At 42.9% G+C, this 26616-nt stretch overlaps 1 protein-coding gene across 6 annotated transcripts; it reads left to right on the top strand.

Moving 5' to 3' along the window:
- On the top strand, nucleotides 1–25978 carry NLRP3 (NLR family pyrin domain containing 3). 6 transcript variants are annotated; one of them, XM_037823253.1, is made up of 11 exons: nucleotides 2–374; nucleotides 2125–2184; nucleotides 2366–2686; nucleotides 5268–5381; nucleotides 8511–10269; nucleotides 12275–12445; nucleotides 14882–15052; nucleotides 15692–15862; nucleotides 21773–21943; nucleotides 22458–22628; nucleotides 25320–25977. In XM_037823253.1, exons 3-11 carry the CDS (start codon nucleotides 2404–2406, stop codon nucleotides 25417–25419), a joined length of 3111 nt encoding a protein of 1036 aa, XP_037679181.1. In that variant the 5' UTR covers nucleotides 2–374; nucleotides 2125–2184; nucleotides 2366–2403; the 3' UTR covers nucleotides 25420–25977. The 6 variants fall into 6 exon arrangements, 5 of the variants coding, with proteins under 5 accessions (XP_037679181.1, XP_037679186.1, XP_037679182.1 ...); XM_037823258.1 differs by lacking the exon at nucleotides 14882–15052 and having other exon boundaries at nucleotides 25320–25978; XM_037823254.1 differs by lacking the exon at nucleotides 2125–2184.
- The last annotated feature ends 638 nt before the right edge of the window (nucleotides 25979–26616 follow it).

Below are 26616 nucleotides of genomic sequence, written 5' to 3'. Positions count from 1 at the left end.
CTGGCTGTTCCGAGGCGGGTGTCTGGGTGAGTCCAGGTCCTTGCAGCAGGGTGTCCAGAAGGGCCAGGGGGAGAGGTGGGGACAGTGTGTCAAGGACCAGGACATGCTTTGGTTGATGAGCTTGGGAGATACTCTGAGACCCTCAACAGCATTTCTGGAATGCTCTTTCATGTTTACCATTATCCTGGGTTCTATGCATATGTGTTCCTGGGTAGACACGCACATCTGTGTGTGAACAGAGGGCAGGGACTGTAGAGCTGGGGCAGCCTCCATAACTTACACCCAGGACTTCAGTGGATTTGCCAAGCACCCTGCTCCAGGGGATCTGATGGAGGAAGTCCATGTGAGGAAACAGATCTCCTAGAAACAAAGAGGTAACGATCAGACGGAGTGTGCCTGAGCTGTGTTTGGGGAGCACGGAGGAGTGGTGGGATCCTGGTATGGTCAGTGTGGTGTTGAGGGAAACTAAAGGGACAGGACCTGTGGAGAGTGGGAAGGACAGATGGACCTGCCTCGAGCAGTGGGGGAGTGTGAGGCCAGGAGTGGAGATGCAACAGGGAGAGATGAAGGAGCTCCTGAGTTTCCTAGGGCTGCTGTAACGAAATTCCACAAATGGGATAGCTTAAAAACTTGCAGTTCTGGAGGCTGGGAGTCTGAAAGCAAGGAGTCAGCAGGGCCAGGCTCCATCTGCAGCACATAAGGAAACATCCTTCCTTGCCTCTTCTGGCTTCCATCGTTTGTTGGTGATCCTTGGCTTGTAGTTGCCTCGCTCTGCCTCTCCATCTTCCTGTACCTATCTCCCCAGTGCCTGTGTCTAAATTTCCTCTTCCTATAAAGACACCATAGTTTAGTTCTCGTCCTAATCCTGTTCATCGTCATCTTAATAGCTTCAAAGACCCTATTTCCAGTAAGATCACATTTCAATCAGTTTATGATTTGAGCACATCTTTTGGTGGGACACACTTCAACCCATAACATAAGGACGCCAAACTGAGGTCACTATAAATTCCAGTTTGGAGTGTCCCAGTTTGCACGGCCCCTCCGTTTAACGTAATTTAAAGCTATGAGCTGGTGCAGTGCTTTCCAAAACACAGTAAAATAAAGGGATTGAGAGAACAGTTCCAAGCAAAGCCAGGTCATTCATCCACTATCTGTTCAAAATCTAGGAGATTTGGAGATTTAAAGATGTAACAGCATATTTCTAGCTTTCGTGGAACTGTTAGTCTAGTTAGGAACATTCTGTCTGCAAGCACTCTAATGGAAGATCCTGTGTGACAAATTCTTGGAAAGTGTGTTTTTCCTTTAATCATTTCTTTTACTGTCCTTTATCATTTTTGCTTCTGTCCAACTGAAACTCCCATTTAAATTGTGGAAGAAATGATTTTGTACATTTTCAGCCTGTGGACAGTGTAGCGTTAGAGGCACGAAGACTCTGGTTTAAATGCTGGCTCTGCCCCTTCTTGACTGTGAAAATCCTGGGCAAGTCACTTGACCAATGTAAGTTTTAGTTTCTACCACTATAAAACGGGGCTGAGAATATTCCTGCCTCACAGGGCTTGGTGCATGTTAAATGAGTAAATACATCAGTGCAGAGCCTATGGGAAGACTACATGAATGAGTTACAGTAAAAATTATTGTGAATTTTTCAAGGAGACGTTAAAGCAATGTGCTTATTATACCCTCTTTCACGTCTCAAATTCTGTCTAATTTGAATTTCTCTTCACCCTGCAGTTGTATACCATCCCTTCCTCTATATGCCTTCTATACTCTCTCTCCTCTCCATGGTGTATGCTGCTCTGTTGTCACCACAGTTATGCATTTCTTGTCCTCCTTCTTTTGTCTTTCACACATCTTTTCTCTGGTCAAAAAAAGAGACACAGAGATAGAGCCTTTCAATTGGAAGGAAGTTAAAAGCAATCTTCTCTGCTCTCTCGTTTTATAGAAAAGGGAACCAAAGTGGAGAACTAGTAGAGAGTTTGTCCAAAGTCATAGCTCAGTAACCATCAGAAGCAAAGTTCTCTTGATGATATGTCGAGGTGTCGTCGTGAACTGGTCAGGAGATTGGGAAGACATCACACTGGTAATGAGATCAAATTTGCATGTTGAATATTTTTCTTTCCATAGGGAAAACTTTCTTTCATGACTCTAGACACTCTCAGATCAAGCTAACAGAAAGACTTTCTGGTAAGTATTTGGCTCATTTTTAAAAACTAAAGGTGATGACATACAGCCAAATGATATTTTTTTTCTGTTCCGTTTTCTGGGGTTTTGATAATTTAATTTTCATTGGGCAGGGGTGCTTTAAAAAAGACTCTCCTTATCCACATGCTGTTTTGTTTGCCTGTTTTTTTTCCACTAATCCCAGTGTGGATCTATGCCCATGGGCTCTGACTGGACCTGCAGATGAAGATGGCAAGCGTCCGCTGCAAGCTGGCCTACTACCTGGAGGATCTGGAGGACATAGACTTCAAGAAATTCAAAATGCACTTAGAAGACTATCCTCCTGAAAAAGGCTGCCTCCCAATTCCCCGGGGGCAGACAGAAAAGGCTGACCACCTGGATCTCGCAACCCTAATGATCGACTTCAATGGGGAAAAGAAGGCATGGGGCATGGCCGTGTGGATCTTTGGTGCCATCAACAGGCGGGATCTTTATGAGAAAGCTAAGGGAGAGGAGCCTGTGTGGGGTGAGTGGAAGCTTCTCCTTTAATTACTTTCTTTTATTATCTTAAGATTTTATCCTTGTTCTTCCTCCCATAGTAGTGCTGTAAGAATATGGAGAAGAATAATTTTCTTCTCTCTAACTCTTTAAAAAACCCAGCTCAAATTGTATATGTGAATTATAGTGTTTGTTGAAGGATGTGTGCCACTAGCTCTCATATGTTTGGAAGACAGAGCAATAAATGATGAATGATAGATAGGGAGAGAGGGAGGGAGGGAAAGAAATAGCGATGTGACAGCATGTTAAAGTTAGTGGATCAGGGTATCGGTGGTGGTGGGGGTCAGGGAATGCTGGAGTTCTGTGTATGGGGTTTGTATTGTTTTGGCAACTGTTCCTATAACTTTGAATTTATTTCAAAATAAAATGCAAAAAAAAAAACCCAGCTCAGAATTTTATTTACTTCTAGGAACCTACCCTCATTAATCCTACTTTATTCCACTGTCTTCTGAACCTGGACCCACCTCCAGGTCTACACCCAGCTGGTGGCAACTTGGGTTTTGTCCAGTGTCTCCTCAACCTGATCACAAAGCTTGTGTCTTTGTTTCATATGGTTTGTGAGCAGGGGTTGGGGGGACTTTCCAGAATCATGTAACTGTGGTGGAAAGCCTTTCCCTTGGTCACTGCCTTGGAAATTGGATGGTAAAAGAAATTCTCTTAATCCCTGTGCACATGTTGGAGGTTAGAGTCTTCCTTCTGGCTTGATGTGGGCATGGACATGGTATATCAAAGTTCTCAGAGAAACCTAGAAAATCACAGGATGATAACCTTGAGTTAATGACGGGGGAAGACAGGCAGAAAAATGAATGGGTAGATAAGGAGAAGATGGTGACATGTAATCAGCAGGGTAATCAGGGAGAGAATAATAATATTCTAAGCAAATTAAATATACTAATTACAGTCTCACCAGTACTTATATATAATATAAACAGATTAAAGTATAATAGTAGTAGTTAGGTAAGTACTTTGCTAACCAATTTTCATCAATTTTCTTGTCATTCCTTCCAAGAACCCTTGGATTATGTGCTGTTTTCATCCATACTTTCAAATGAGTGAAGTTTGCCTTGAGGCAGCTCTAATTGTCCGTGGCTCCACTCTAGTCAGAGTGACAGCCAGGATTCAAAGCCAGGCATGTCATCTGGCATCTATGATGCCACATTGGCTTCTATATCTGAGTTTTGAGGCAGAAGAATTACAATAGGATTAGAAGTTCTTTTTTCTGGTCTAGAATTAGACTCCAGGTAGGAATTGGGTTTGGGTCTGAATTAAAGTTTGCATTATGCTTTGTGATTGGGTTACTAATACCAATTAGATTCGGAATAAGTAGGCGAGTTTCAGGAATTGTTTTTGTAGCCCATAGGTCCCTACCCACCTAAAATGATTTGTCCCATGTATTTCCTCCAGCACCTCTTTCTTGCTCTACCTTACCCACATTTCTCCTCCAAAGGAGCATCTTTGGGATGTATTATTTAGTGACTGTTTATAGCAATGATTCTGAACCCTGGAAACATGATAGACACACCTGGGAGCTTTTAAGAAATAATTAGGCTTGGGCTGCATCTCAGACTGATTGAAAAAGAATTGCTGGGGGTGAAGTCCTGGAAACTATATTTTTAAAGCTTCTCAATTGAATCTAAAGTCAGCCAGGATTCTGAACCCCTGAATTATATATAAACCAAATTTGCAATTCTCACCTTTGAAGACCCAGAAATCTACATTTGAAGGTGCAAGCTGTGGTGCAGAGGGATTATGGCAGCTCAGATGGGGGAGGATGTTCTTTCTTGGCCCATGGTCATCTTGATGACATTGGAGTGCTTGGGGATGGCCTCAAAATATAAGGTCTAGGGTGGGGAAGTGCCAAAGACAAACAAGGATAAAGAGAAACTTTGCCTGCCCCATATATTTGCCAATTTCCCAGCCTGGGAAAGAGATTCCAAGCCTGGGTATGGTGCGGGACGCAAAGTTTGGCAGGTGGAGCTCAGCTATTCATTTTTAGATGTTTGACTGCACACCTGTGCAACTTGGATGCCACAGTTTTAGTTTGGGAGGTTTTCTTAGGTTTCCAGGGCTGCTATAACAGATAGTCTTAAACAACAGGAACTTCTTGTTTAACAGTTGTGGAGGCTAGAAGTCCATAATTAAGGTGTTGCTAGGATCATGCTGTCTTGGGAGTATGTAGGATTCTGGTGATAGCTGGCAGGTGATCCATAGTTCAATCTCCATCTCCATCTCATCTGTCTGTCTCCCCTCATCACCTGATTTTGTCCACATATCCCGTGCTAATGAGGACTCCAGTCATATTTGATCTTAAGGTCCACTCGGACTCAGTTTGTCCTCATCGTAACTAACACCATCTTAAAACTGCTATTTGCAAATGCATTCAGTCCACCAGAACATGCACGTGTCGTAATTCAATCCCTAGCAGAGATGTCCAGGGCAGTTGCCTTTTACCTGTGCCAGGTGTTTGGCCATGCCTCATTCAGTGCCTCATTACTTAGGATTCTGAGTTTGTCTCACTTTGTATTTTTTTTTTCCCCTTCTATATTCAGATAATGCACATGATTCTAAACTCATGATTGTATGCAAGGAAGGAAGCCTTGAAAATGAATGGCCAGGTTTACTGGGGTATCTTGCCAGACTTCCTATTTGTTCAAAAAAGAAAGGTAAGCAAATGGGTTTAGTGGTACCTATTGGGTTTTGGCCTTGAAGAGGAGTGGATGGATTTACTGGAATATCTTTCCAGAATCTCTCTTGTAAAAAGGAAAAAAAAAAATAGTAAGCAACAGGAATGATGTTTCTAATTGGTTTTTATTTTATTTTTACACATTTTTATAATTGTACCAGTGACTGTAGTCCATAGTTTAACTTAGGGTTCACTGTTCATGTCGTGCAGTTCCATCAATTTCTTGAAAAAAAGTTTATCTTTCATAACATATACACAACCTAAAATTTCCCCTTTTAAGCAATTCAAATATAATTCATGTGGTTAATTACATTCACAATGTTGTGCTACCACCACCACCATCCATCACCAAGACTTTTCCATCATTCTAAATAGGAACCCTGTACATTTTAGGCCTTGACTCCCTATTCTCTACCCCCACCCAATCCCCTGGTAACATATATCCTAGATCTTGCCTCTATGATTTTGCCTGTTCTAACTATTATTTCATATCAGTGGGATATCAGTAATATTGTGCTTTTGTGTATGGATTATTTCACCCAACTTGATGTTTTCAAAGTTCATGTTGTTGCATGTATCAGAACTTTATTCCTTTTTAGGGCTTAATAATATTCCACTGTGTGTATATAGTATATACTCCATATTTTTTATCCATTCATCAGTTGGTGGACACTTGGGTTGCTTCCATTATTTGGCAGTTGTGAAAAATGCCACTATGAACATCAGTGTGCAAATATCTCTTTGGGTCCCTGCTTTCGATTCTTTTGATATATACCTAGATGTGGGATCACTGGGTCATATAATTACATACTTAACTTTCTAAGGGACTGCCAAATTGTTTTTCTCAGTGGCTCTACCATTTTAGATTCCCCCTGGCAACGAATGAGGGTTCCAATTTCTCTACATTCCCTCCAACACTTGTAATTATTGGTTTTAAAAATGTGAGCCATTCTAGCGGTGTGAGATGGTATCTCATTGTGGTTTTGATTTTCATTTCTCTAATGGCTAATGATGTAGAGCATCTTCTCATGTGCTTTTTGGCCCTTTGTATATCTTTGAAGAAATGTCTATTCAAGTCATTTGCCCAGTCCTTTTGTTGTTGAGTTGTAGGATTTCTTTATGTATTCTGGACATTAGACCCTTATTGAGTAAGTGGTTTCCAAATATTTTATCCCATTGAGTAGGCTGTCATTTTACTTTCATGATGAAGTGTTTTGATGCACAAAAGTTTTTAATTTTGATTAAGTCTCATTTGTCTTTTTTTGTTTGTTTGTTTGCTTGTGCTTTGGGTGTAAAGTCTAAGAGACCATTGCCTAGCACAAGGTTCTAATGCTGCTTCGCTACATTTTCATCTAGGAGTTTTATATAGTTCTGGCTCTTATATTTAGGTCTTGATTCACTTTGAGCTGATTTTTGTACAAGATGCAAGGTTGGGGTATAGTTTCATTCTTTTGCAAATAGTTCTCCCAGCACCATTTGCTGAAGAGACTGTTTTTTCCCAATTGAGTAGTCTTTGCACCTTTGTCAAAAATCAGTCTATAATAAATGTGAGGGCTGATTTCTGAGCTCTCAGTTCTGTTCCATTGGTCTGTGTCTGTCCTGTGCCAGTACCATGATGTTTTGATTACTGTGGTTTTGTAGTAAGTTTTAAGATCAGGAACTGTGAGTCTTGCAACTTTGTTTTTCTTTGTTTCACAATGGCATCGGCTGTTTGGGGCCCCTTATCTTTCCATACAAATTTGATGATTGGCTTTTCCCTTTCTTCAAAGAAGGTGGTTGGAATTTTTATTGGAATTGCATTGAATCTGTAAATCACTTTGGGTAGAGTTGACATCTTGATAATATTTAGTCTTCCAATCCATGAACAGAGAATGTCCTTCCATTTATTTAGGTTTTTGATTTTTTGTAGCAATGGTTTGTAGTTTTGTGTGTATAAGTCCTTTACATCCTTAGTTAGATTTATTCCTAGATATTTTATTTTTTTTGCTACACAAATGGTCTTTTTTCTTGATTTCTTCTGATTGTTCATTACTAGTGTATAGAAACACTACTGATTTAGGAGTGTTGCTCTTGTACTCTGCCATTTTGCTAAATTCATTTATTAACTGTAGGAGCTTTGTTGTGCAATTTCTAGGACTTTCTTTTATATATAGGAGCATGTCATCTGAAAATAATGAAAGCTTTACTTCTTTTTTTCCAATTTGGATGCCTTTTATTTCTTTTTATTGCCTAATTGCTCTGGCTAGAACTTCCAGCACAATGTTGAATAGCAGAGGTGATAGTGGGTTTGTCTTTTTCCTGATCTTAGCGGGAAACCTTTCAAGTCTGTCTCCCTGAAGTATGATGTTCATTGTGGGTTTCTCCTATGTGTCCTTTATCATGTTGAGGATGTTTTCTTCTCTTCCTAGTTTTCTAATTGTTTTTATCAAGAAGGGCTGCTAGATTTTGTCAGTTGTCTTTTATGTGCCAACTCAGGTGATCTTTTGTTTTTTCCCTTCATTCTGTTAATGTGGTGTATTACACTAATTGATTTTCTTATGGTGAAACACCTTTGCATACCTGGAATTAATTTCACTTAATCATGGAGTATAATTCTTTTAATGTGCTGGTGCATCCAATTCAGTTTTGAGACCCAGTTCAAGAGGTACTGCAAAGCTGGATAATTTGGCCATCCTACAAGCCCTTAATCATTATTCCTCACCCTTGCTGGGTTGCAGACATTTATCTCAGGAAATTCATTGTCATTTGAAGAAACTGGATTCAGGTCTGCTTGGCTCTTTGCAGTTCCAGAACCAGAGGGAGGTGATAAAATATTTCTGGTTTTGAAAGTCATGGGCTCCAGACTACTCAAAGAAGCATGATTAAACAAAGGATTTTCTGTCTGGCAGCAACACATAGAGTAACTTTCTGTCTGCTTCATTGTCGTCATGAAGAATTTGACACCAGATTTTAGAGGACATTCCATATGCACCCAGTGGATTCTTGACTCCATCTCTTTTCTCAATTTCAGACGCCACTTTCTGCTGATCACAGCCCCCTGTTTATAGCTTATCTGAGGCGGGTGCATGAGGGGCTTTCTCCAATGTCTAACTTTCTGTCTTTGCCTTAGATTATTGTAGGAAATACACGAAATACATACGAAGCAGATTCCAGTGTATTGAAGACAGAAATGCCCGTCTGGGTGAGAGTGTGAACCTCAACAAACGTTTCACCCGGCTGCTGCTTGTCAAGGAGCACGCAAGCCAGAAGGAGAGGGAGCACGAGCTCCTGGCCATCGCGAGAACCTCAGCCAAGACGAGGGACAATGTCGTGAGCGCCATTAATGTGGAACTCCTGTTTGATCCTGATGATGGAAACTCTGAGCCTGTGCACACGGTGGTGTTCCAGGGAGCGGCGGGTATTGGGAAAACGATACTGGCCCGGAAGATTATGTTGGACTGGGCGTCAGGGAAACTTTTCAAAGACAGGTTTGACTATGTATTCTACATCCACTGTCGCGAGGTGAGCCTCATGACAAAGAGGAGTCTGGGGGACCTGATTGTTAGCTGCTGCCCAGACCCAAACCCACCCATAAGCAAGATTGTGAACAAGCCATCCAAAATCCTGTTCCTCATGGATGGCTTTGACGAGCTGCAAGGTGCCTTCGACGAGCACACAGGGGAGTTCTGCACGAACTGGCAGAAGGTAGAGCGAGGAGACATTCTCCTGAGTAGCCTCATCAGAAAGAAGCTGTTTCCCGAGGCCTCCCTGCTCATCACCACAAGACCCGTGGCCCTGGAGAAGCTCCAGCACTTACTGGACCACCCCCGTCATGTGGAGATCCTGGGCTTCTCAGAGGTCAAGAGGAAGGAGTATTTCTTTAAGTATTTCTCAGATGAGGACCAAGCCAGGGAAGCCTTCCGGTTAATTCAGGAGAATGAGATCCTGTTCACCATGTGCTTTATTCCCCTGGTTTGCTGGATTGTGTGCACCGGGCTGAAGCAGCAGATGGAGAGTGGCAAGTCCCTCGCGCAGACATCGAAGACGACCACTGCAGTGTACATCTTTTTTCTCTCGAGTTTGCTGCACCCCAGAGGAGGAAGCAAGGATCACCAACTCTCTGCCAACCTCAGGGGGCTCTGCTCTTTAGCTGCAGATGGAATCTGGAATCAGAAAATACTGTTCGAAGAGTGTGACCTCAGAAAGCATGGGCTGCAAAAGGCTGATGTGTCAGCTTTCCTGAGGATGAACCTGTTTCAGAAGGAGGTGGACTGTGAGAAATTCTACAGCTTCATCCACATGACTTTCCAGGAGTTCTTTGCTGCCATGTACTATCTCCTGGAAGAGGAGGAAGCAGTGGGGAAGAAGAGCATGCCCCGGAGATGTTCGAAACTACCCAACCGAGATGTGACCGAACTCCTTGAAAATTACGGGAAATTTGAGAAAGGGTATTTGATTTTTGTTGTCCGTTTCCTTTTTGGCCTCATAAACCAGGAGCGAACCTCTTACTTGGAAAAAAAATTGAGTTGCAAAATCTCACAGCAGATCAGACTGGAGCTGCTGAAATGGATAGAAGCAAAAGCCAAGGCCAAGAAGCTGCAGATCCAGCCCAGCCAGCTGGAATTGTTCTACTGTTTGTACGAGATGCAGGAGGAGGAGTTCGTGCAAAGGGCCATGGACCATTTCCCCAAAATTGAGATCAATCTCTCCACCAGGATGGACCACGTGGTTTCATCGTTTTGTATCAAGAACTGTCACCATGTAGAATCGCTTTCCCTGGGGTTCTTCCATAATATGCCCAAGGTGGAAGAAGAGGAGGAGGAGGAAGGCCGATGTTTGGATGTGGTTGACTGTTTCACTCCATGCCCACATGCTGCCTGTTCTCATCGGTAAGGAATTTGAGCTTCGGGCAGCGGATTAAAGCATGTCATCCTCTGTCCTGGTGCTTGCTCACTCTCCCCTCTTCTCAACTATTTTCCAAATGCTGTTGTCACTACCACCTAATACTCTCACCATTGCATACCTGTTTCTGCAGCAATCCTTCAGTGGTGGAGATCCATGAGTGGAGGTAGGGTAGGTGAGTGAATGAGATGGGCAGAAACACCGATGCAACAGTAAACAAATGTTTGGTGGATGCCAGTTCACTACAAGGAATGACTCTAGGTCTTAGGTGGGGCAAATAGTTTTACAAAAAATGCTTCTCAACTCAAGTTTGTAATGCCACTGGGGCTTTAATGCATAAGCAAAGCAACCCCATATATAATTTGTCTCGGGAACAGAGAGGACAGAGGGACTTAGAGCTGGAGACTGGGAGTGGGTTTCTTAGAGGAGCTGAGTGTAAACCTGCCTTGGAGGCTTGGTAGATGTGGGTGAGTAGAGAAGAATGCATAGGGGATTATTGGAATGGGAACCAGCAAGAACAAAGGCAGGAATGGAAGAGTGTACATCGGTGACAGTAGGGCAGGGCATGGCTTCATCAGAAAAAACGTAACAAAGGAGGGAAATCCAGCTGGGAAGTGGGGAACATTCCTTCTAGGTTTCCACATGTTTCTTCTCACAAGCAGCCCTCGAAAGCACCCCGTGTGGATTTGCTAGGAGGTGTTCCGTGTGGATTTGCTAGGAGGTTGGAAGCCAGTTGTTGAGTCTGTACACTGAAGTGGGCGAGCTCCCTGATTTCTGAAGTCACCTCCAGGTCTAACATCTGGAGCCTCCTGCCTTCGTAACAGGACTGCCCACAACAGGCCTCTCTTGACATCTATATAAGGTGCCCAGGACGTGCCCTTCGACGTGTGGTCATGGGCTCCCCGTCTGCCTGGGAACGGCCACCAGGACCACTTTGTATGCCTCATTGGGTCAGCAAGGACCCAGCCCTGCTGCAGGGAGCTCCAGGTTTTGTTGAGGAGATAGTCAGCAAACAAGTGTGGACAGGAAAGGCATCTGCCCTGTGATAGGGAGGGTGTGCTGGGGCGGGGAGCGAAGTCACACCTCAGCCGAATCCCGAAGCAGGTGGGGTGAGAGTTGGGCATGGGGAAGAGCAAGCCAGGCACAGGGAATAGTGGGTCCACAGACGTGAGAACGCAGGGTGTGTGTTTCAAATGGCGAGTAGTTCAGAATGGCTAGATAAAACTCAGGAGAGGGATGGGGAGGGAGAGAGAGAAAAGGGGAGAGTGAGAGAGGGTGGAAGCTGACCTGCTCACGAGGGCCCATAAAAGGGGCAGAGACCAGAAGCCTGAGGAAGGTCACTCGCAATGAAGACGGCTCGCAGGGATTCGGGCTCATAGTTGCGCTGCTCGTTTTGCTGGATGACCGCTACATTTTTCTGAGGGCAGGAACTTGCCTTGCTATGTTCTGGAACCTTGCTCAGAAAAGCAGCATCAGCATCAGCAGGGAGCTTGTTAGAAATGCAGAATCAAAGGCCTAACCCTAGAGCCACTGGATCAGAATCTGCATTTTAACCAGAGCTGCTGGTGATTCCAGCTTGGCTGGATGAGTTTTAAAAATACGGATGTACCTGGTCCCACCTGCAGGGATTCTGATTGTATTCCTATGGCCGTGGCCCAGGCCTCTGGGATTTTGAAAGCACTGTTTGATGATGATGTGCGGCCAAGCGGTGGAACACGTGGTCCCGTGTCTCCAGTGCACGGAGCTCGGACTGATGGGGGAGAGAGGAGAGACGTGGAGGGGCCGGAGGGCATACACAGTCAGGACAGCGTCACAAGCCTGCTCTCTTTCCAGCATCTCCATCCTAGGAGAATGCTCTCTAGTTCTGGGACCCATTCCTTGATCCCGTGGAGGACTTTTCTCCGAACTGGTGCCAGCTGCTCCTGGCCCTCAGCTTCAGTGTGACGCTGGGAGAGACTGATTTTTTTTCTCTCCTTCCCTCCCGTTTTCTAGGTTGGTGAACTGCTATCTCACTGCCCAGTACTGCCGGGGCCTCTTCTCAGTTCTGAGCATGAACCAGAGTCTAACCGAGTTGGATCTCAGTGATAATATCCTGGGGGACCCAGGAGTGAGGGTGTTGTGTGAGACGCTCCAGCATCCAGGCTGCAACATTCAGAGACTCTGGTAAAGCCCTGCACACGCGATTGTGTGCGGGGGAGTGGGGGAGAGGAGGAGGAAAGGGGGGAGGGAGAGAGAGAGAGAAAGAGGGTCAGAGAGAGAGAGGGGGAGAGAGGGGGAGAGAGAGAGAGAGGAGAGAGGAGAGAGAGAAAGGGAGAGGAGGAAAGGAGAAGGAGAGAGAGAGAGAGGCAGAAGGAAGAAAGAACTTAGGGAAAGGATAATTGGGAAGACAGAATGATTTGGAGGCCAGTTTGGAAATTTTTATAGAGAAGAATGAAGGGGAACTGAAAAGAAGTTGTGTCTTGGTGGTACAACAAAAAAGTTGTGGTCTTCAGTATCTTCCATTTCCTTGTCAGTGATGCTCACAGATGAGAATTGGAAACTTTTCACACTATTGAACAATAGTTACCCGGGCTGGAGCCCATGAAAACACTTCATAGTGGTTTAAATGTCACAGGGAATGTCCTGCAGCTTTGTAAGTAAAATGCTCGCTCACCGGCAGACTGAATAAGACACACACACGACTTGTTGTTGTACATGCAGTTGCCTGGTCCAAATCTCCAGTTCTATTCAGTCACCGTCTGCATATGCACGAAATCCACATTTTGGATGAGCTGTGTGCCTGGTCATAAAGCTCACCACACCAGAGCGTTTTCACACGTTCCTCTGCTTTGTTGCACCCACTTCATCTCCAAGTGTTACCAGTTGTCCACTTTACCTCATCTTCACCAATTGTCAACCAACCCTGGCCAAACCACCACCATCACTTTCCAGGGCTATTGCAATGGCTTTCTATGCCATCAGCTCCCTGAGGGCAGGATTTGCATTTATTTGTTTTGCCGTTGTCTCTACCATGTCTGGGCAAGGATCCCAGCACATATTAGTGCTCAAAAATATATTATTGAATTAACATGGGTCTCCCTGCCTCCACTTTGCACCCTCCCAATCCAGTCTCTACACAGAAGTCAGGATTATTTCATTATTTATTGATTTATTTATTTTTTTATTAAGATTTATTCACATACAATACATTCATCCAAATTATATAATCTGTTGATCACGTTACCATCATGTAGTTGTTCATTCATCACCCCAATCTATTTTTTTTTTTAAACATTTTCCTTGTACCAGAAAAAGTGAAAGTAAGAATAAAAAGTTAGGAGTAAAAACAGAACACCCAAATTTTCCCCACCCCCCACCCTATTTTCCCTTTAGTTTTTTTTGCCCCCGTTTTTCTGCTCCTCCATCCATACACTGGATAAAGGGAATGTGATCCACAGGGTTTTCACAATCACACTGTCACCCCTTGTAATCTACATTGTTATACAATCGTCTTCAAATTTCAAGGCTACTGGGTTATAATTTGATAGTTTCAGGTATTTTCGACTAGCTATTCCAATTCATGAAAACCTAGAAAGAGTTATCTATGTTGTGCATATGAGTGCCCACCAGAGGATTATTTTAAAAACTTGAATCTGATGGTGTCATTCCCGTGTTTAATTGCCTTCCCTTTGCTCTGTGGATCAGCTACAAACCCTCCCCTTGCCTTCCAGGCTCTGCCTGATTTCAGCACATCACCCACCTCTCCATCTTCATCCTTTGTCACCTGTTGCTACGGCTGCCTGGGGGCACCCCCATCCTGTTCCAGAGGGTTAGCTGGGGTCTCGAGAGACAAACAGGAAAGTACTGGTGCAAAGGAGATGCTTTGTAGATTAGGAGAGATCCGGTTGTCCATTTGCGTACAATTGGTGCCAATTTAGGGGCTGCGAGGCAGTGGCTCTGCAGGCTCTCGAACATGAAATATTGGCCTGGAAATGAGCTGGGATGCTGTTCTTCACCCCACGAGAGAGACAAATTGTTGTCCTTGTTATGGTGGCAGTGGCAGTGGTGGTGTGTGTGTGAGGTTGTAAAATAAATCAAGAATCAAAGCTGCTTGCTCTTCCCTATATTTGGAGCTGGGATTAAATTATCCAGCAAGACCAGTGGATCAGGGTTGGTGAAGGGAAGGGTGGAGAGAGAACAGCCTTAGAGAGAATAAATAGCATCTAGCTGAGGGACTGTGAGGACTGGGAATTGAGAGTGAAACCCGCAGGTTCAACAGCCTTTTCATTTACAAGAAAGGAACATGACATTTATAGATTCAAGGGTTGATGTCAGACAGCCTGGCATATTTACTGCTTGGTGCTCGGCAGCTGTGTTCCCAGGCTTTGAGTTACCAAGCCCGAGAGCTAACTTCCTCAAGGTCCAGATGCAGTGAGTCTTGGGCTGTGTTCAAGGAGCTCACTGATAAGATTAAACCCGTGGAAACTTCATTATGATTGTTCCCTTGCAACATGGATAGAACAGGTGCCCCTGCCTGGTGCTGAAATCAAGCATGGCATGTAAGACCATTGCAGAGAAGGCCACACTCTGATTCTCCGCACTTCTGTCCTTGGTGTGAAGGTTGGGACGGTGTGGCCTTACCCACCACTGTTGCTTTGACATCTCCTCGGTCCTGAGCAGCAACCAGAACCTGGTGGAACTTGACTTGAGCAACAATGTCCTGGGAGACTCTGGGGTCCGGTTTCTGTGTGTGGGGCTGAGGCATTTATTCTGCAGCCTGCAGAAGCTCTGGTGAGTCTGAGCTGATTTCCCTTACGAAGAGTGAGCCTGTGGCTCCAAGGAAGCACATTGGGCTAGAGTTTGGGTGTGAGGATGGTTTTTGGAAGATCAAAGGAGTTTCTGTTTATCTCCAGGTGCTTGTCATTAATTCAGTTAGAGTGTGTTGTGGGAAAAGCCTCATAGTGGGTCCTAGAAGGGTACATAAATGGTGAAAGAAATGATGCCTTCTTTGAAAGTACTTAGAGCTAGTGGAGAAAATAAAAACTGGAATGCACTACATTAGAAGAGTTTCAGAACTCCATGTCACATGCAGCCTCAGTCCCCGCTCCAAATAGGTAACCTTGTGCTAAAGCAATGCTGGCACTTCCTGGTGCATGGAACCCTTCACAGAATGTTTCTGGGAGACCTGAATTTCAAAGAAGAGAAGAAGGCTCTTAAAATTGGTAGGGAGCTGGGAGGAGCAATGCAAAGTTGGAAGAACTTGGTAGGAAGCAGCTTACTTGCTATTTCACTAAAAAAATTCAAGAGTTAATATAGTCTTGGATCCCTCCCTTTCTCATGTGTGGGCTAGACTAGAGCAGTGACAGGTACAAGTGCCTCCTTAGTCTCTGGCAGAGTCGTGATTATGACATTCTGTCATCTTTACGGAAGGTTGGTCAGCTGCTCTCTCACATCGGCTTGTTGTCAGGATCTTGCATCGGTCCTGAGCACCAATCAAACCCTGACTCGACTCTACATGGGGGAAAATGCCCTGGGAGACTCAGGAGTTGGGATTTTATGTGAAAAAATGAAGCAGTCACAATGCAACCTGAAGAAACTGGGGTAAGTCTTTTGGGGCATCTTAGGAGAAGGGCCACTTCTGTTCAGAGATGAATGGTTTTGGAAACTATGGGTGGAGGTTACTCTGAAAAAGGTTGATCTGGTGCAGTAAAGGGTGGAGATTGGAGGAAAAAATGTCTGATGTGGTTAGAAGCACTGTATACATGTAATAGTTACCACTGCAAGTAAGATAGTCAGAATCACTGAATGAAAGATTCTTATAGTTGCAAGAAACCTTAGAGGTTGTGCTGCCCAATTTCCCATTGAATGAAACACTCATTTCTAAGGCATTCATGTGGACAGTCACTCATTTTAGGTGTGAGCACTTCCATGTACACGTGTCCTTGCTGTACAACGTGGCCTCTGCATGGGGAAAAGAGAGCTCTTTTCCTGATCAGCACCCTTGTCTGATTTCTGCATGTGGTCCTTGTTCTGCTCCCCAGCCCTTCGTGGAGTGACTCAAATCTTGGTTCCTTAGAGACAACACTCACACCCCACGCCTTCTTATCTCTCTTAAACATCTTTGCATGTTCAACTGCGCTGTGGCTTAGCATCTTTGCTAATTTAGTTATGCTCTCCTTGGTAAGCACTTGTTTATTGATACCTCTCTTTAAAATGCACTGTCCAGACTTGAGGATGTATGGTGGAAATTCCGCTGTGGTAGGACACTCTCTTTTTAACTGGTAGAGTCTATGATTTCTTTTTTTCAGAAGTCACTCTAGATTATCAGTTCATGTGGGACTTCTTTAGTAAATAATAATAATAAATACAGACTAATAATCATGTACTTCCTATGTATCACTGCTGCTCCATATTCTGTACATGGGCTATGTCAGTTGGCCTCATAAAAACCCTGCAAAATAGTCATCAGTGTGCCCAGTTTGCAGAGAAGAAAATAAGTGTCAGGGAACTTAAGACTTGTCCAAGGACACTGAACTGGAAGTTGGTGGAACCCAGTGCAGACACAGCCCTATGTGCACCGTCAGCCACACCTTATGACTTGCTGCTAGTGAGTTGTATCTAGGGATTCTCCATCAGGATCTCTCCAATCTAATTGTAGGATCTCACATTTAACTCTGTTAAATTTCATCCTATATGTCTTTTAACCCATTGTCTAGGCATTTTTGTATCTTGACACTGTCAGTTTTTATCTATGAACACAACAAGCAAACTAGATGTGTCTTCATTCATGTTACTGATATAAATACCAACCAGATAAGAATTAAGGACAAAATTCAGAGAAAGGGGGTTTCCTGAGGAATAATCATTACTTCATAATGAACAACCTTTATATGTTTAAGAAGTTCTGATACTTCCTTGGACTTGTCCCATCAACCTATCCCTAGATGTCTTAGTTTCCCAGATGCTGTGACAAATACCGCACAATGGTTTGGCTTAACAACAGGAATTTGTGGGCTCATGGTTTCAGAGGCTAAATGGCTGGCTTCCTCCCTGGGTCAGTATCTTCTGGTTGACCAGCCATCCATAGGTGATTCCTTGGCTCTCCCAACTCATGGCGATGTGTTCTCCTTTCTCTTTCGGGTTCCATTGACTTCCGGCTTCTGTGTCCTCCCATGTCTTTCTCTCCATAAGGTCTCTAGCAGCAATATTAAGACCCATGCTGACTCAGTGGGCCACACCTTAACTAAAAATAACATCTCCAAAGGGTCACATTTACAGTGGGTTCACACTGACAGGAATGGATTAAGATTAAAGCATGTTTTTCTCTGGGGTACATAACTCAATCTGCAACACCAGCTATTACCATAATCTCTTTCCACAGCCAAGTTTCTAGAATAAGTTTATATTCAATGTCTCCATGTCCTCACCTTCTAATGTTATTCTCCCCATGAAATTTGGATTCTGCTACTCTTGATTTATTCAACAGACACAAATTGGCCCTATTATTTTCTGGGCACTGTGGGGTTCTGTTGTTAGTGACATTGGGAGCAGGGAGTAAACAGATCAGGACCCTGTTTTATGAACATTTTTGTAAGGGTGACAGACAATAAACAAGCAGACAAATGCACACTGTATATAAGTGTTGTGATTAAAAACTAGAGTGCCCATGAGGGTAGTTAATCAAGTGGTCAGAGAGTGACTTGTGCAGGTGATATTTGAGCAGTGAAGTGCAGCCTGAGCCCAGAAGGAGCTGGGGGAGAGCCTTGCAGACAGTGAAGAAGTCAAGGGCATAGTCTTCTCAGCCGACCCTCTTCCCAGGCTCCTCCGGGATCCATTCCAGCTTGCGTAGATCCTTCTCAGTCCTTGTCTTAGTTGATGTTTGCTGGGTTTAACTCTGTTTATCTCCTCCTCCTTGAAGGCTTTTGCTCCGTTGTTTCTACGACACCACTCATTATTTCCTTTTAACTGTGTAGCTTCCTCTTCCCTGGATCCTATGTTGGCTTCTCTTTCTGTGGTCCGGGGATTTCGCAAAAGCTTCTCTTTTTTTTCTAAACATGTTTTCACACCCCAAGCTCTCTAATATACCCTCAGCTTCAACAACAACCTATCTATAGATGGCTCTCCAAAAGGCCTCAAGCCTGGTTCTTTCTCTTGAGATTTTTATTAGAAATAAAAACATACTCAGTATAAAGAGTAATGCAGATATATGAAGTTGAAAGGAAAAGTTCCTTCTCACCCCACTTTGAGATAATAACCATTTTCAACAATTTGATGACAGACTTCCAGACATTTTGTTATACAGGAACATCCATCTATCTGTCTGTCCATCTGCCCATCCACCTGCATACAGTCTGTCTAAAATGGAGTAATAATATGAATGCTTACAATGTGCTTTTTGCATTTATCATGGGTAAATTTCCATGTTGGTATATATAAATGTATATTATTAAATGGAGCATAATAATCCATAGTATGTATGTCCATAATTTATTTAGGCACTCATCAGATATGAACTTTTGAATGGGTTTCTACCTTTCCACAATTAAAACAGCATTCGAACGAGCTTACTTATATATACTTTATGCATGGTGCTTTTTTAGGGTGGATACCTGCAAGTGGAATTAATGATTTGAAATTTTTAGGCATTTTATATTTTGTTAGATATAGACAAATTTTCCTTTCTTTTCTTTGGCTGCATATTGTAACCATCTCCTTTCCTCTCCCCAGTATAACACAAGTGTCACACCCTGCAATTTCCAGCGCTGGTTGAAGTGTTGTAACTTACTCCCTCACCCCATCCTCTGATCTGCTCCTGCCCTCTCTCTTCTTATGTCTTATGAATAATGGGACTTTCCAGGAGACTTCCCAGCAGTAACCAGAGGGCATCCCAAATTCCTTATTCGCTTTACTTTCAGTTCCCTCTGCCCCTCATGTTTCTTTTGCAGAGCACCAGAGGGGATCTCTCTAAAGTGCAAATTTGATAACATTGAGCCTTTGCTCAAAAACCTTCCTTACCTTTGCATATCATTTTCCTTTGGCCTGAAGGTTAACCAAGTCTGCCCTGCCCCATCTCACCATCTACCTAGGAACCTTCTAATTATTCTTCACGTAATTGCTCTGATACTTAGTTTTATCATTTAAAATGTGTTCAGTAGTAACATCTGCATCGAGGGGTTGGTGGAATTAAATGAGATAATGCTACTTAAAGGCAGCCACACACAGCCAAGCACATGGTAAATACATGATAGCTTTACTTAGGTTTTCATTATGAGATGTTTTTGCTACATGAGGCGGTGTAATGAATGTGAGGGATTTGAGGCTGAGCGAGGAAAATATAAATGACCAGTAGATGGCACAGACTATTCTTGGGTTGATGCTCTGACAGGTTGCCCGGGAAACTCCTCAAGTATGAGACCTTCTGTATGAGCTGAGGCACTGGGTCCACGGGAAGAGGAAACAGGACCAGGGAAGATTCCTGGGGGAGAGGAGAATGGAAGGGATGGACTTATATGCCTAGGTGATGTGTCAAGTAGCACAGGAGGGAGTCTCTGAGCCAGAGAGCTCCAGGAGGTAGAAGTGGCTGATGTCTTAGATCTCTGGAGGTTTTTTATTTACGGCTGACTGATGTTGGGTACAGTTTTGTGGGATATGCGAAACAGCAGCTCTTTGTGGCTAAAAATAGCTCATTTGGGCTATTTTTAAAGCAGTTGGGTGCTCAGGAATTTGAGTTTGGTGCCAGTGGGCTTTTTTGAGCTAACAGTCACAGGCTGCTGTGAAGAAGTATACAACACACAGAGTGAAAACACAGGGACCATTTCTGGCTCATTTATGTAACAGGCAGGTTATTTATAAGTAAATAAACTAACAAATCAACCTGATGCAACACATGACAAGGACAGTAAATGTAGAACTGAGTTGAATGGATTGTTTGAAATGAAGATGTGTTGGTCACTTTCCTCTAATCTGACTTGGTTGGTAAGACTTGATTGCTTTATTTGTTTAACATTTTATTATGCAATCCATATACCGATCACTCAGCTACAATGGTCACCAACATTTGGTCAGTTCAGATATAACTTGCTTTAACAAAGCACAAGTCTGCTTGTTACTGCTGCCATTTCAATGTGCAATCTCTCAAAACATCTAAAACAATACATTCTAGTTCTTCTCAAAAATAGTGGTAAAGTTTGCCACTCCATAACTTTCAAAATATCTCTTCTCTTCCTCTTTGAAGACCTCCAGTTTTCTGGAGTGTTGTTCAGTCTCTGTGGTTCCTCATTTTGCTGTCATTCATGGTTTGATACTTCTGCATGTTTATTGGGGACCTTCTGATAAAATTTTTCTTCACCTGGAGACTTAACCTTACTAGAAGCTACTTATGTAACTTGCTTTATTTTTGTTCATTCCTCTTGGGCCTTATTTCTCTCTTAGTCATATTAATCTGTCCTTTCCATTCTGAATTCCATTCTGAATCCTTCACTGGGAAAGTGGGGACCAATAAATTAAGTACTTCTGTTTTCTCTTGTCATCTGTTAGGGCTATGCTGTCTCAACTACTTCTTTCCACATGTTTATTTTTCCTGCCTCTTAGGCACATTGGAATTAAAAGCCTGTCCTTGTCTAGGACTCGGGCAGGAAGGAATGTGATCTGAGATGTTCTTATTCAAGGCTCTGTTGAATGTCTGCTATATGTGACTGTATACCAGTCTATGGACTTCTGTGTAGGAGTGACACAGCCATTTATGTCAGGGCCTTCTGTTCTGTCTAGGTGGTAGAATATACTCTACTTGACCCAAGAATAGTGCGTGGAAGACCCCAATCCCATTGGGTTTGACACAAAGTGAGGACTTTGCTGTGAGAAATCCATGGCAGTGCATAAGGGACAGTGAGAGGGGCAGAAAGGGCGATGGAGAGGGGATGAGGCCAGGTGGGGAAAGGCCTAAACCCAGGTCCCCTCTCCATCATGTGAGCTTTTTGATCTTGAGAGAAACACATGATTCCACAAGCCTAAGATTTCTAATCTGTTTAAGGTTTATAACAGTTATAATTCTGTTGCCTACTTTGCCAGATAGATGTAAGAATCCAATAAGGCATGTCTCTGCAATGTTAGGGAGTATTAATCATCATGAATAACTTGGGGAGTCTTTCTGGGAGAAATGGTGAGGAGCATTCATTACCAGTGGCAACCTGTGCATGCAGGGGAAGGGACGTGTGGGAGAACGTGGATCTGTTTGCTTTTCCTCTGTCTGTCCAGCAGATCACAGCAAAGCATCATTTGTCTCTGCTGTGGGAGCAAGGGACAGTCAGTTATGATTTGAGATTATATCTGAGACCTTTCTTGGGCTAAGTAGAGTATATTCTATCATCCAGAAAGAACAGAACACTCTGACATGAATGGATTCTGAGTTTTAAGTTACAAAATGCAGAGACCTAAAGAATTCTCACCTTTAAGTTAAGATCTGGCAGGGCAGGTTGGATATGGAGAACTCAGATCCTCCCTGTCCCTTCTCAGAATGGTGAATTCTGGCCTTACATCGGCGTGTTGTCTGGAGCTGGCCTCCGTGCTCAGCACGAACCAGAAGCTCACACACCTTTACCTCCGGGACAACGCGCTTGGAGACAAGGGCATCAAGCTCCTCTGCGAGGGGCTCATGCACCCTAGCTGCAAGCTTCAGATACTGGAGTAAGTCCCTTGGCTTATGGTTCACTAATATGTGGGTGTTGAGGGTGGAGAGGAGTTCGGGAGGATGACAGTTAGTCTGTTTCTGAGGAGTGATGTTGTCTTCAAGGGTTTAGCCCATTGAAGGACACTAGGATGGAGAGGAGTCCTTCTAAATGGTGAAGAGGCAGACATTTGAGGTTTTTTTTCACCACAATCCTCTCCACCACAAAAGAATGGAAACATTATGGTACTTGTGTTTCAGGGAAATTTGGGGGTGGGGGTAGGGAAGGAACACAGACTTTGAGAGAAATCAGTTCATAAACTGCTATTACTGATTTGATCCACACAACTCAATGGAGTTGGAAAAAAAAAGTACCCCCATCTAAAAAGGAGAGAAAGTCCAACGACATGTAAGGTTGTTCCAAGCAAGTTAATTATGTGCTTTTTCTGTGCTCTAAACTTTGCAAGCTAAGCTCCGGGTGCCTGGGGGAAGAGCTAAGGGGACATTTTCTAGAAATCTCCCCCTTTCTTGCAGGTTGGACAACTGCAGTCTCACCTCACACTGCTGCTGGAATCTGTCCACACTCCTGACCTCCAACCAGAGCCTGCGGGAGCTGAGTCTGGGCAACAACGACCTGGGGGATCTGGGTGTCATGCTGCTCTGCGAGGTCCTGAAGCAGCGGAGCTGCCTCCTCCAAACCCTGCAGTAAGCAAGCCCCAGAAGGAGATGTGCATGGTGGGGTCCAGAGATCTGAGGGAAAGTTCACCAGCTACCAAAATCCAGGACATCTGTGTCTTCATTCACAGTCAGGGTTAGGTTGACCCTGGGCCAATTAGTGCATTTTTTTTTAAATGGAGTCTGTGAGTCATTTAGTATGTATTCAACTCCATTTGGACATGTATAGTGTTCAAGGACCAGCTGGATGTGAAAAGACTTTCCGTCCATATTCATTAAAGACTCACAAGTCCTAAGGAAGGTAGACAACTATGATTATCTGTATCTGTAAGGGATTATACTTTGTAGAACCAGATCAGTCTATAATTCATTGCAATTGTAAAGTTCTGTGCATACAGGGGTGTTGTTGGTCTTATTTTGGAGGTTTTCTAAATGGAAAAAGAGTGCTCTAGACACACCAAGATTAGAAATTCCATAAAATTCATATTTTCAGTGAGTTTAGTGGCCGTTTCTTCTGTTCGGTCATCCGTGATGCCAGCGAAGAGCTCATTACTTCTCTATTAAGAGCCTGCTGGTTCATCTCATGACATCTGCCAGCCCAGGAGATCATTGTCTCCCCTTGTGACAGTTTCTTCACTTTTGGAGTCACCACACTGTCCTCTGGATTTTCTCCTGTTCCATTGTCTGCTCCTGCTCCATGTCCTTTCTGGCTTCTCCTCATCATGCTGACCTTTCAATGCTGAACCCCAAGGGCTCAGTCCTGTCCTGGTCTACCTCTTCACTATGCTTTCTTCCTAGTTTATCCCATCCAGTCTTCTGCCCTTATGGATATGGATATACACATCCACAGCATATAGATGCTGTGCCCTTCCCAAATTATATCTCCATGAATTCTGTGCTTAAATGCCTACCTGCCTACTTCATTTGGGTGTCTAGTAGGCTTCTCAAATGTCACCTGTCCAAATCCAAACTTGTGCTATTCCTTTCTGTCTAAAACCTTAGTGTCCCGTTCTAAGTTAATAATAACTTATTCTTTTGAATTGCTCAGGTGAAAAAAAAATCTTGGTACCATCAGTGATATCTCTTTTCCTCTTATTGCACATTCTGTCCATCAGCATATCCTCTTGGCTTTACTTTCACAGCATGTGCACTCGTCTACACTTCTTGCAAATTTGGTGGACACCACCCTGGTTCAAGCCACCATCACTTCTTGCTTGGATTGTCATTATGGCATCCCGATAGACCACCCCGCATCTGTTATTTGTATCATGGCAGATGGAAGATGCAGCTGAAACATGAGTCAGATCATGTCCCTCCAGTCAAAATCCTTCAATGACTTCCTATCCCATTCAAAGCAACAGCCAAAGAACCCGTGGTAGCTTATAAGATGTGGTACGATCTTCTCCTAACCCCTGCTCATTCCATTCCGCTCACACTGGACTCTTTGTTGTTTCACAAGAACACTGTCAGATCTAGACGTCTGTGCTTGCTCTTCCCTGGGCCTGGATCATTGTCCTCCTGTACCCATGTCTTATTCCCTCACCCCTGTAAAGTCTCTGCTTAAAAGTCACCTTCTGTGTGCAGCTGTCTCTGACAACCCTACTGAAAATATCAGCGCAGCATTCCATTTCCCCCTTCTCTGCTTATTTTCCTCCATAGAATTTATCACCATTTCAGATGTTACATAATGTTCTTGATTATGTACTAACTATGTCTTCCACAAAAAAATATAAATTTCATTCACCCAGGGACTTTAGTTCATGTCCGTGTCTGGGCACCTCCTGGAATGTACATTTGAATAATCAGAAGTTTAAATCAGCCTTGCATCCTTGTGTGGACACAGTGCAGAGCATGTGTCGCAGGAAAATCCAATGTTCCCAGAACTAAATGACGTGAAGGGAGAAAGGGAAAGATTGTTCAGGATGCAGCCAGGGATGTTGCTGTAGCTGGGATCACTGACCCAGCCTTAGAGGACATTCTGGATTTGGGGGACAGATTCAAGATAGACTGGGGACCCTGGGATGCACCCAACTAAAGTAAAGTTGTTAGAAGCTATACATGACAAATTACCTTTTTTTTAAATAGTTAAGTTGCAAGGAGATTTTTTTTTTTAAAAAAGGGAATGAGGAAGTACTTCTGCCAAAGAAGACTTGAGGGACATAACAGCCAGTTACAATACACAGATTGTATGTGGCTCCTGATTAAATGAACATAATGTAAAAAAAAATTGACAAGATGATTCAGGAAATTTTAATCCTGAATGGATACCTGATGTTATTAAGGAATTATTGTTAACATTTTCAAGTGTGATAGTGACATGTGGTTATATTTTAAAAAGCCCTCTTCACTGAGTTGTATTTCAGTGAAATATTTAAAGATGCATTAAGTGATAAGTGATGTCTTTAAAATAATCCATCGGCAGGAGCAATTGATGGGGGGATAGATGAAACTTGACTGGCCATGGATTGTTAATTGTTGAAGCTGGGTAATGGGCATATGGAAATTTATTATTCTATTCTCTCTAGTTTTACTATATGTTTAAACTTTTTGAAAATTGAAGGTTAAAACTGTAACAAAAGCCAGATTTGGCCTGAAGCACAGAATTTTAGAGCTAACGGGTATGTGGGGTTAAGGTGAGTGAGATGAGATTTTTAAAGCCAAAATCCCTGTAGAGAGTTCTTTTGAAGAGTACAACCCAGAACTTTCTTTTTGCTTTTACAGGTTGCATGAAATGTATTTCAATCATGAAACGAAATGTGCATTAGAAACTCTTAAAGAAGAGAAGCCCGAATTGACCATTGTCTTTGAGCCTTCTTGGTAGTGGCGGGAGCTGCCAGATGCCAATATTCTATAGCATTCATCATCCACATTTGCAGAAGGGGAAATCTGTACTCCTCCATCCGGGTTCAAGACCACAGCTCTGGATTCTTCTGGTCTGATGTTGGAGAGCAAAAGCTTGTTGACGGTGCCTTCACCTGGGGAGCTTGAGCATCTTCTTTATCCCTGGGTTGAAGATGCTAGGGCAATAAAATCATGCAGATAATATTGCTCCAAGCAAGTGCCTCAATCAGAAAATATATTTCCCTTTGTGACTTTGTGTGATTAACTCATTTGAGAAAGTACTTTTTCTGTCTTTCTTTTTCCCTGCACTCTCTAACTCTCCTTTACTTTTTATCTTTTTTCCCTTCTTTATTCTGTTTACTTTTTTTAATATCATCACTCCTACCATCTTTCTCTTAACTGACCATAATATAGGATGAGTTAACTAAATATTATGTTGCAAATTTGTGGCAGCTACTTATTTATTTTTAATTTTGTAAAATTTTTATTTTCTAATATAAAATAATTCATGTTGTGGCTGGTTTGAAATTCAAAAAAATATAAAAACGTTGTATTTATTGAATTAAATTGTATCCTTTTCTTAATTTTAGAAGAGGATGACTAAAACTCTTTTTATTTATTTATCTAAACTACTAAAGATAAATTAAATTGCTTTATGTATTTTTTGAATCTCTTTGCCAAATGATTCAATTGGTGTCAATGATTTTAAAAAAAAAAAATCACCTCACTGTAACTCTGATCGTTGGAATTTAAGCTCTGGTAGGATAAGAACATGGAAAAAAATACGTGGGAAGGTTTTTTTTTTTTTTTTTTTTTAATTAAATTCAGTTTTATTGAAATACATTCACACACCATACAGTCATCCATGGTATACAATCCACTGTCCACAGTATGATAACATAGTTATGTGTTCATCACCACAATCTATCTCTGAACATTTTCCTTACATCAGAAAGAACCAGAACAAGAATAAAAAATAAAAGTGAAAAAAGAACACCCAAATCATCCCCCCATCCCACCCCATTTGTCCTTTAGTTTTTATCTCCATTCCTCCACTCATCCATACACTAGATAAAGGGGGTGTGATCCACAAGGTCTTCACAATCACACTGTCACCCCTTGTAATCTACATTATTATATAATTGTCTTCAGGAGTCCAGACTGCTGGGTTGGAGTT

Source organism: Choloepus didactylus (genome assembly GCF_015220235.1).
Source record: "Choloepus didactylus isolate mChoDid1 chromosome 11 unlocalized genomic scaffold, mChoDid1.pri SUPER_11_unloc2, whole genome shotgun sequence".
NCBI classification, from domain to species: Eukaryota; Metazoa; Chordata; class Mammalia; order Pilosa; family Megalonychidae; genus Choloepus; species Choloepus didactylus.
Note: the sequence above shows the minus strand (reverse complement) of the source record. Positions and strands in the feature narration are given on the sequence as shown.

What these genes read in the sequence shown, in the direction of transcription:
- NLRP3 (XM_037823254.1), top strand. Translation starts at nt 2,404, where the DNA reads ATGAAGATGGCAAGCGTCCGCTGCAAGCTGGCCTACTACCTGGAGGAT. An exon ending in TGCAACATTCAGAGACTCTG is followed by an intron (nt 12,446 to 14,881) that starts GTAAAGCCCTGC and finishes CTTGGTGTGAAG; the next exon opens with GTTGGGACGGTGTGGCCTTA. An exon ending in TGCCTCCTCCAAACCCTGCA is followed by an intron (nt 22,629 to 25,319) that starts GTAAGCAAGCCC and finishes TTGCTTTTACAG; the next exon opens with GTTGCATGAAATGTATTTCA.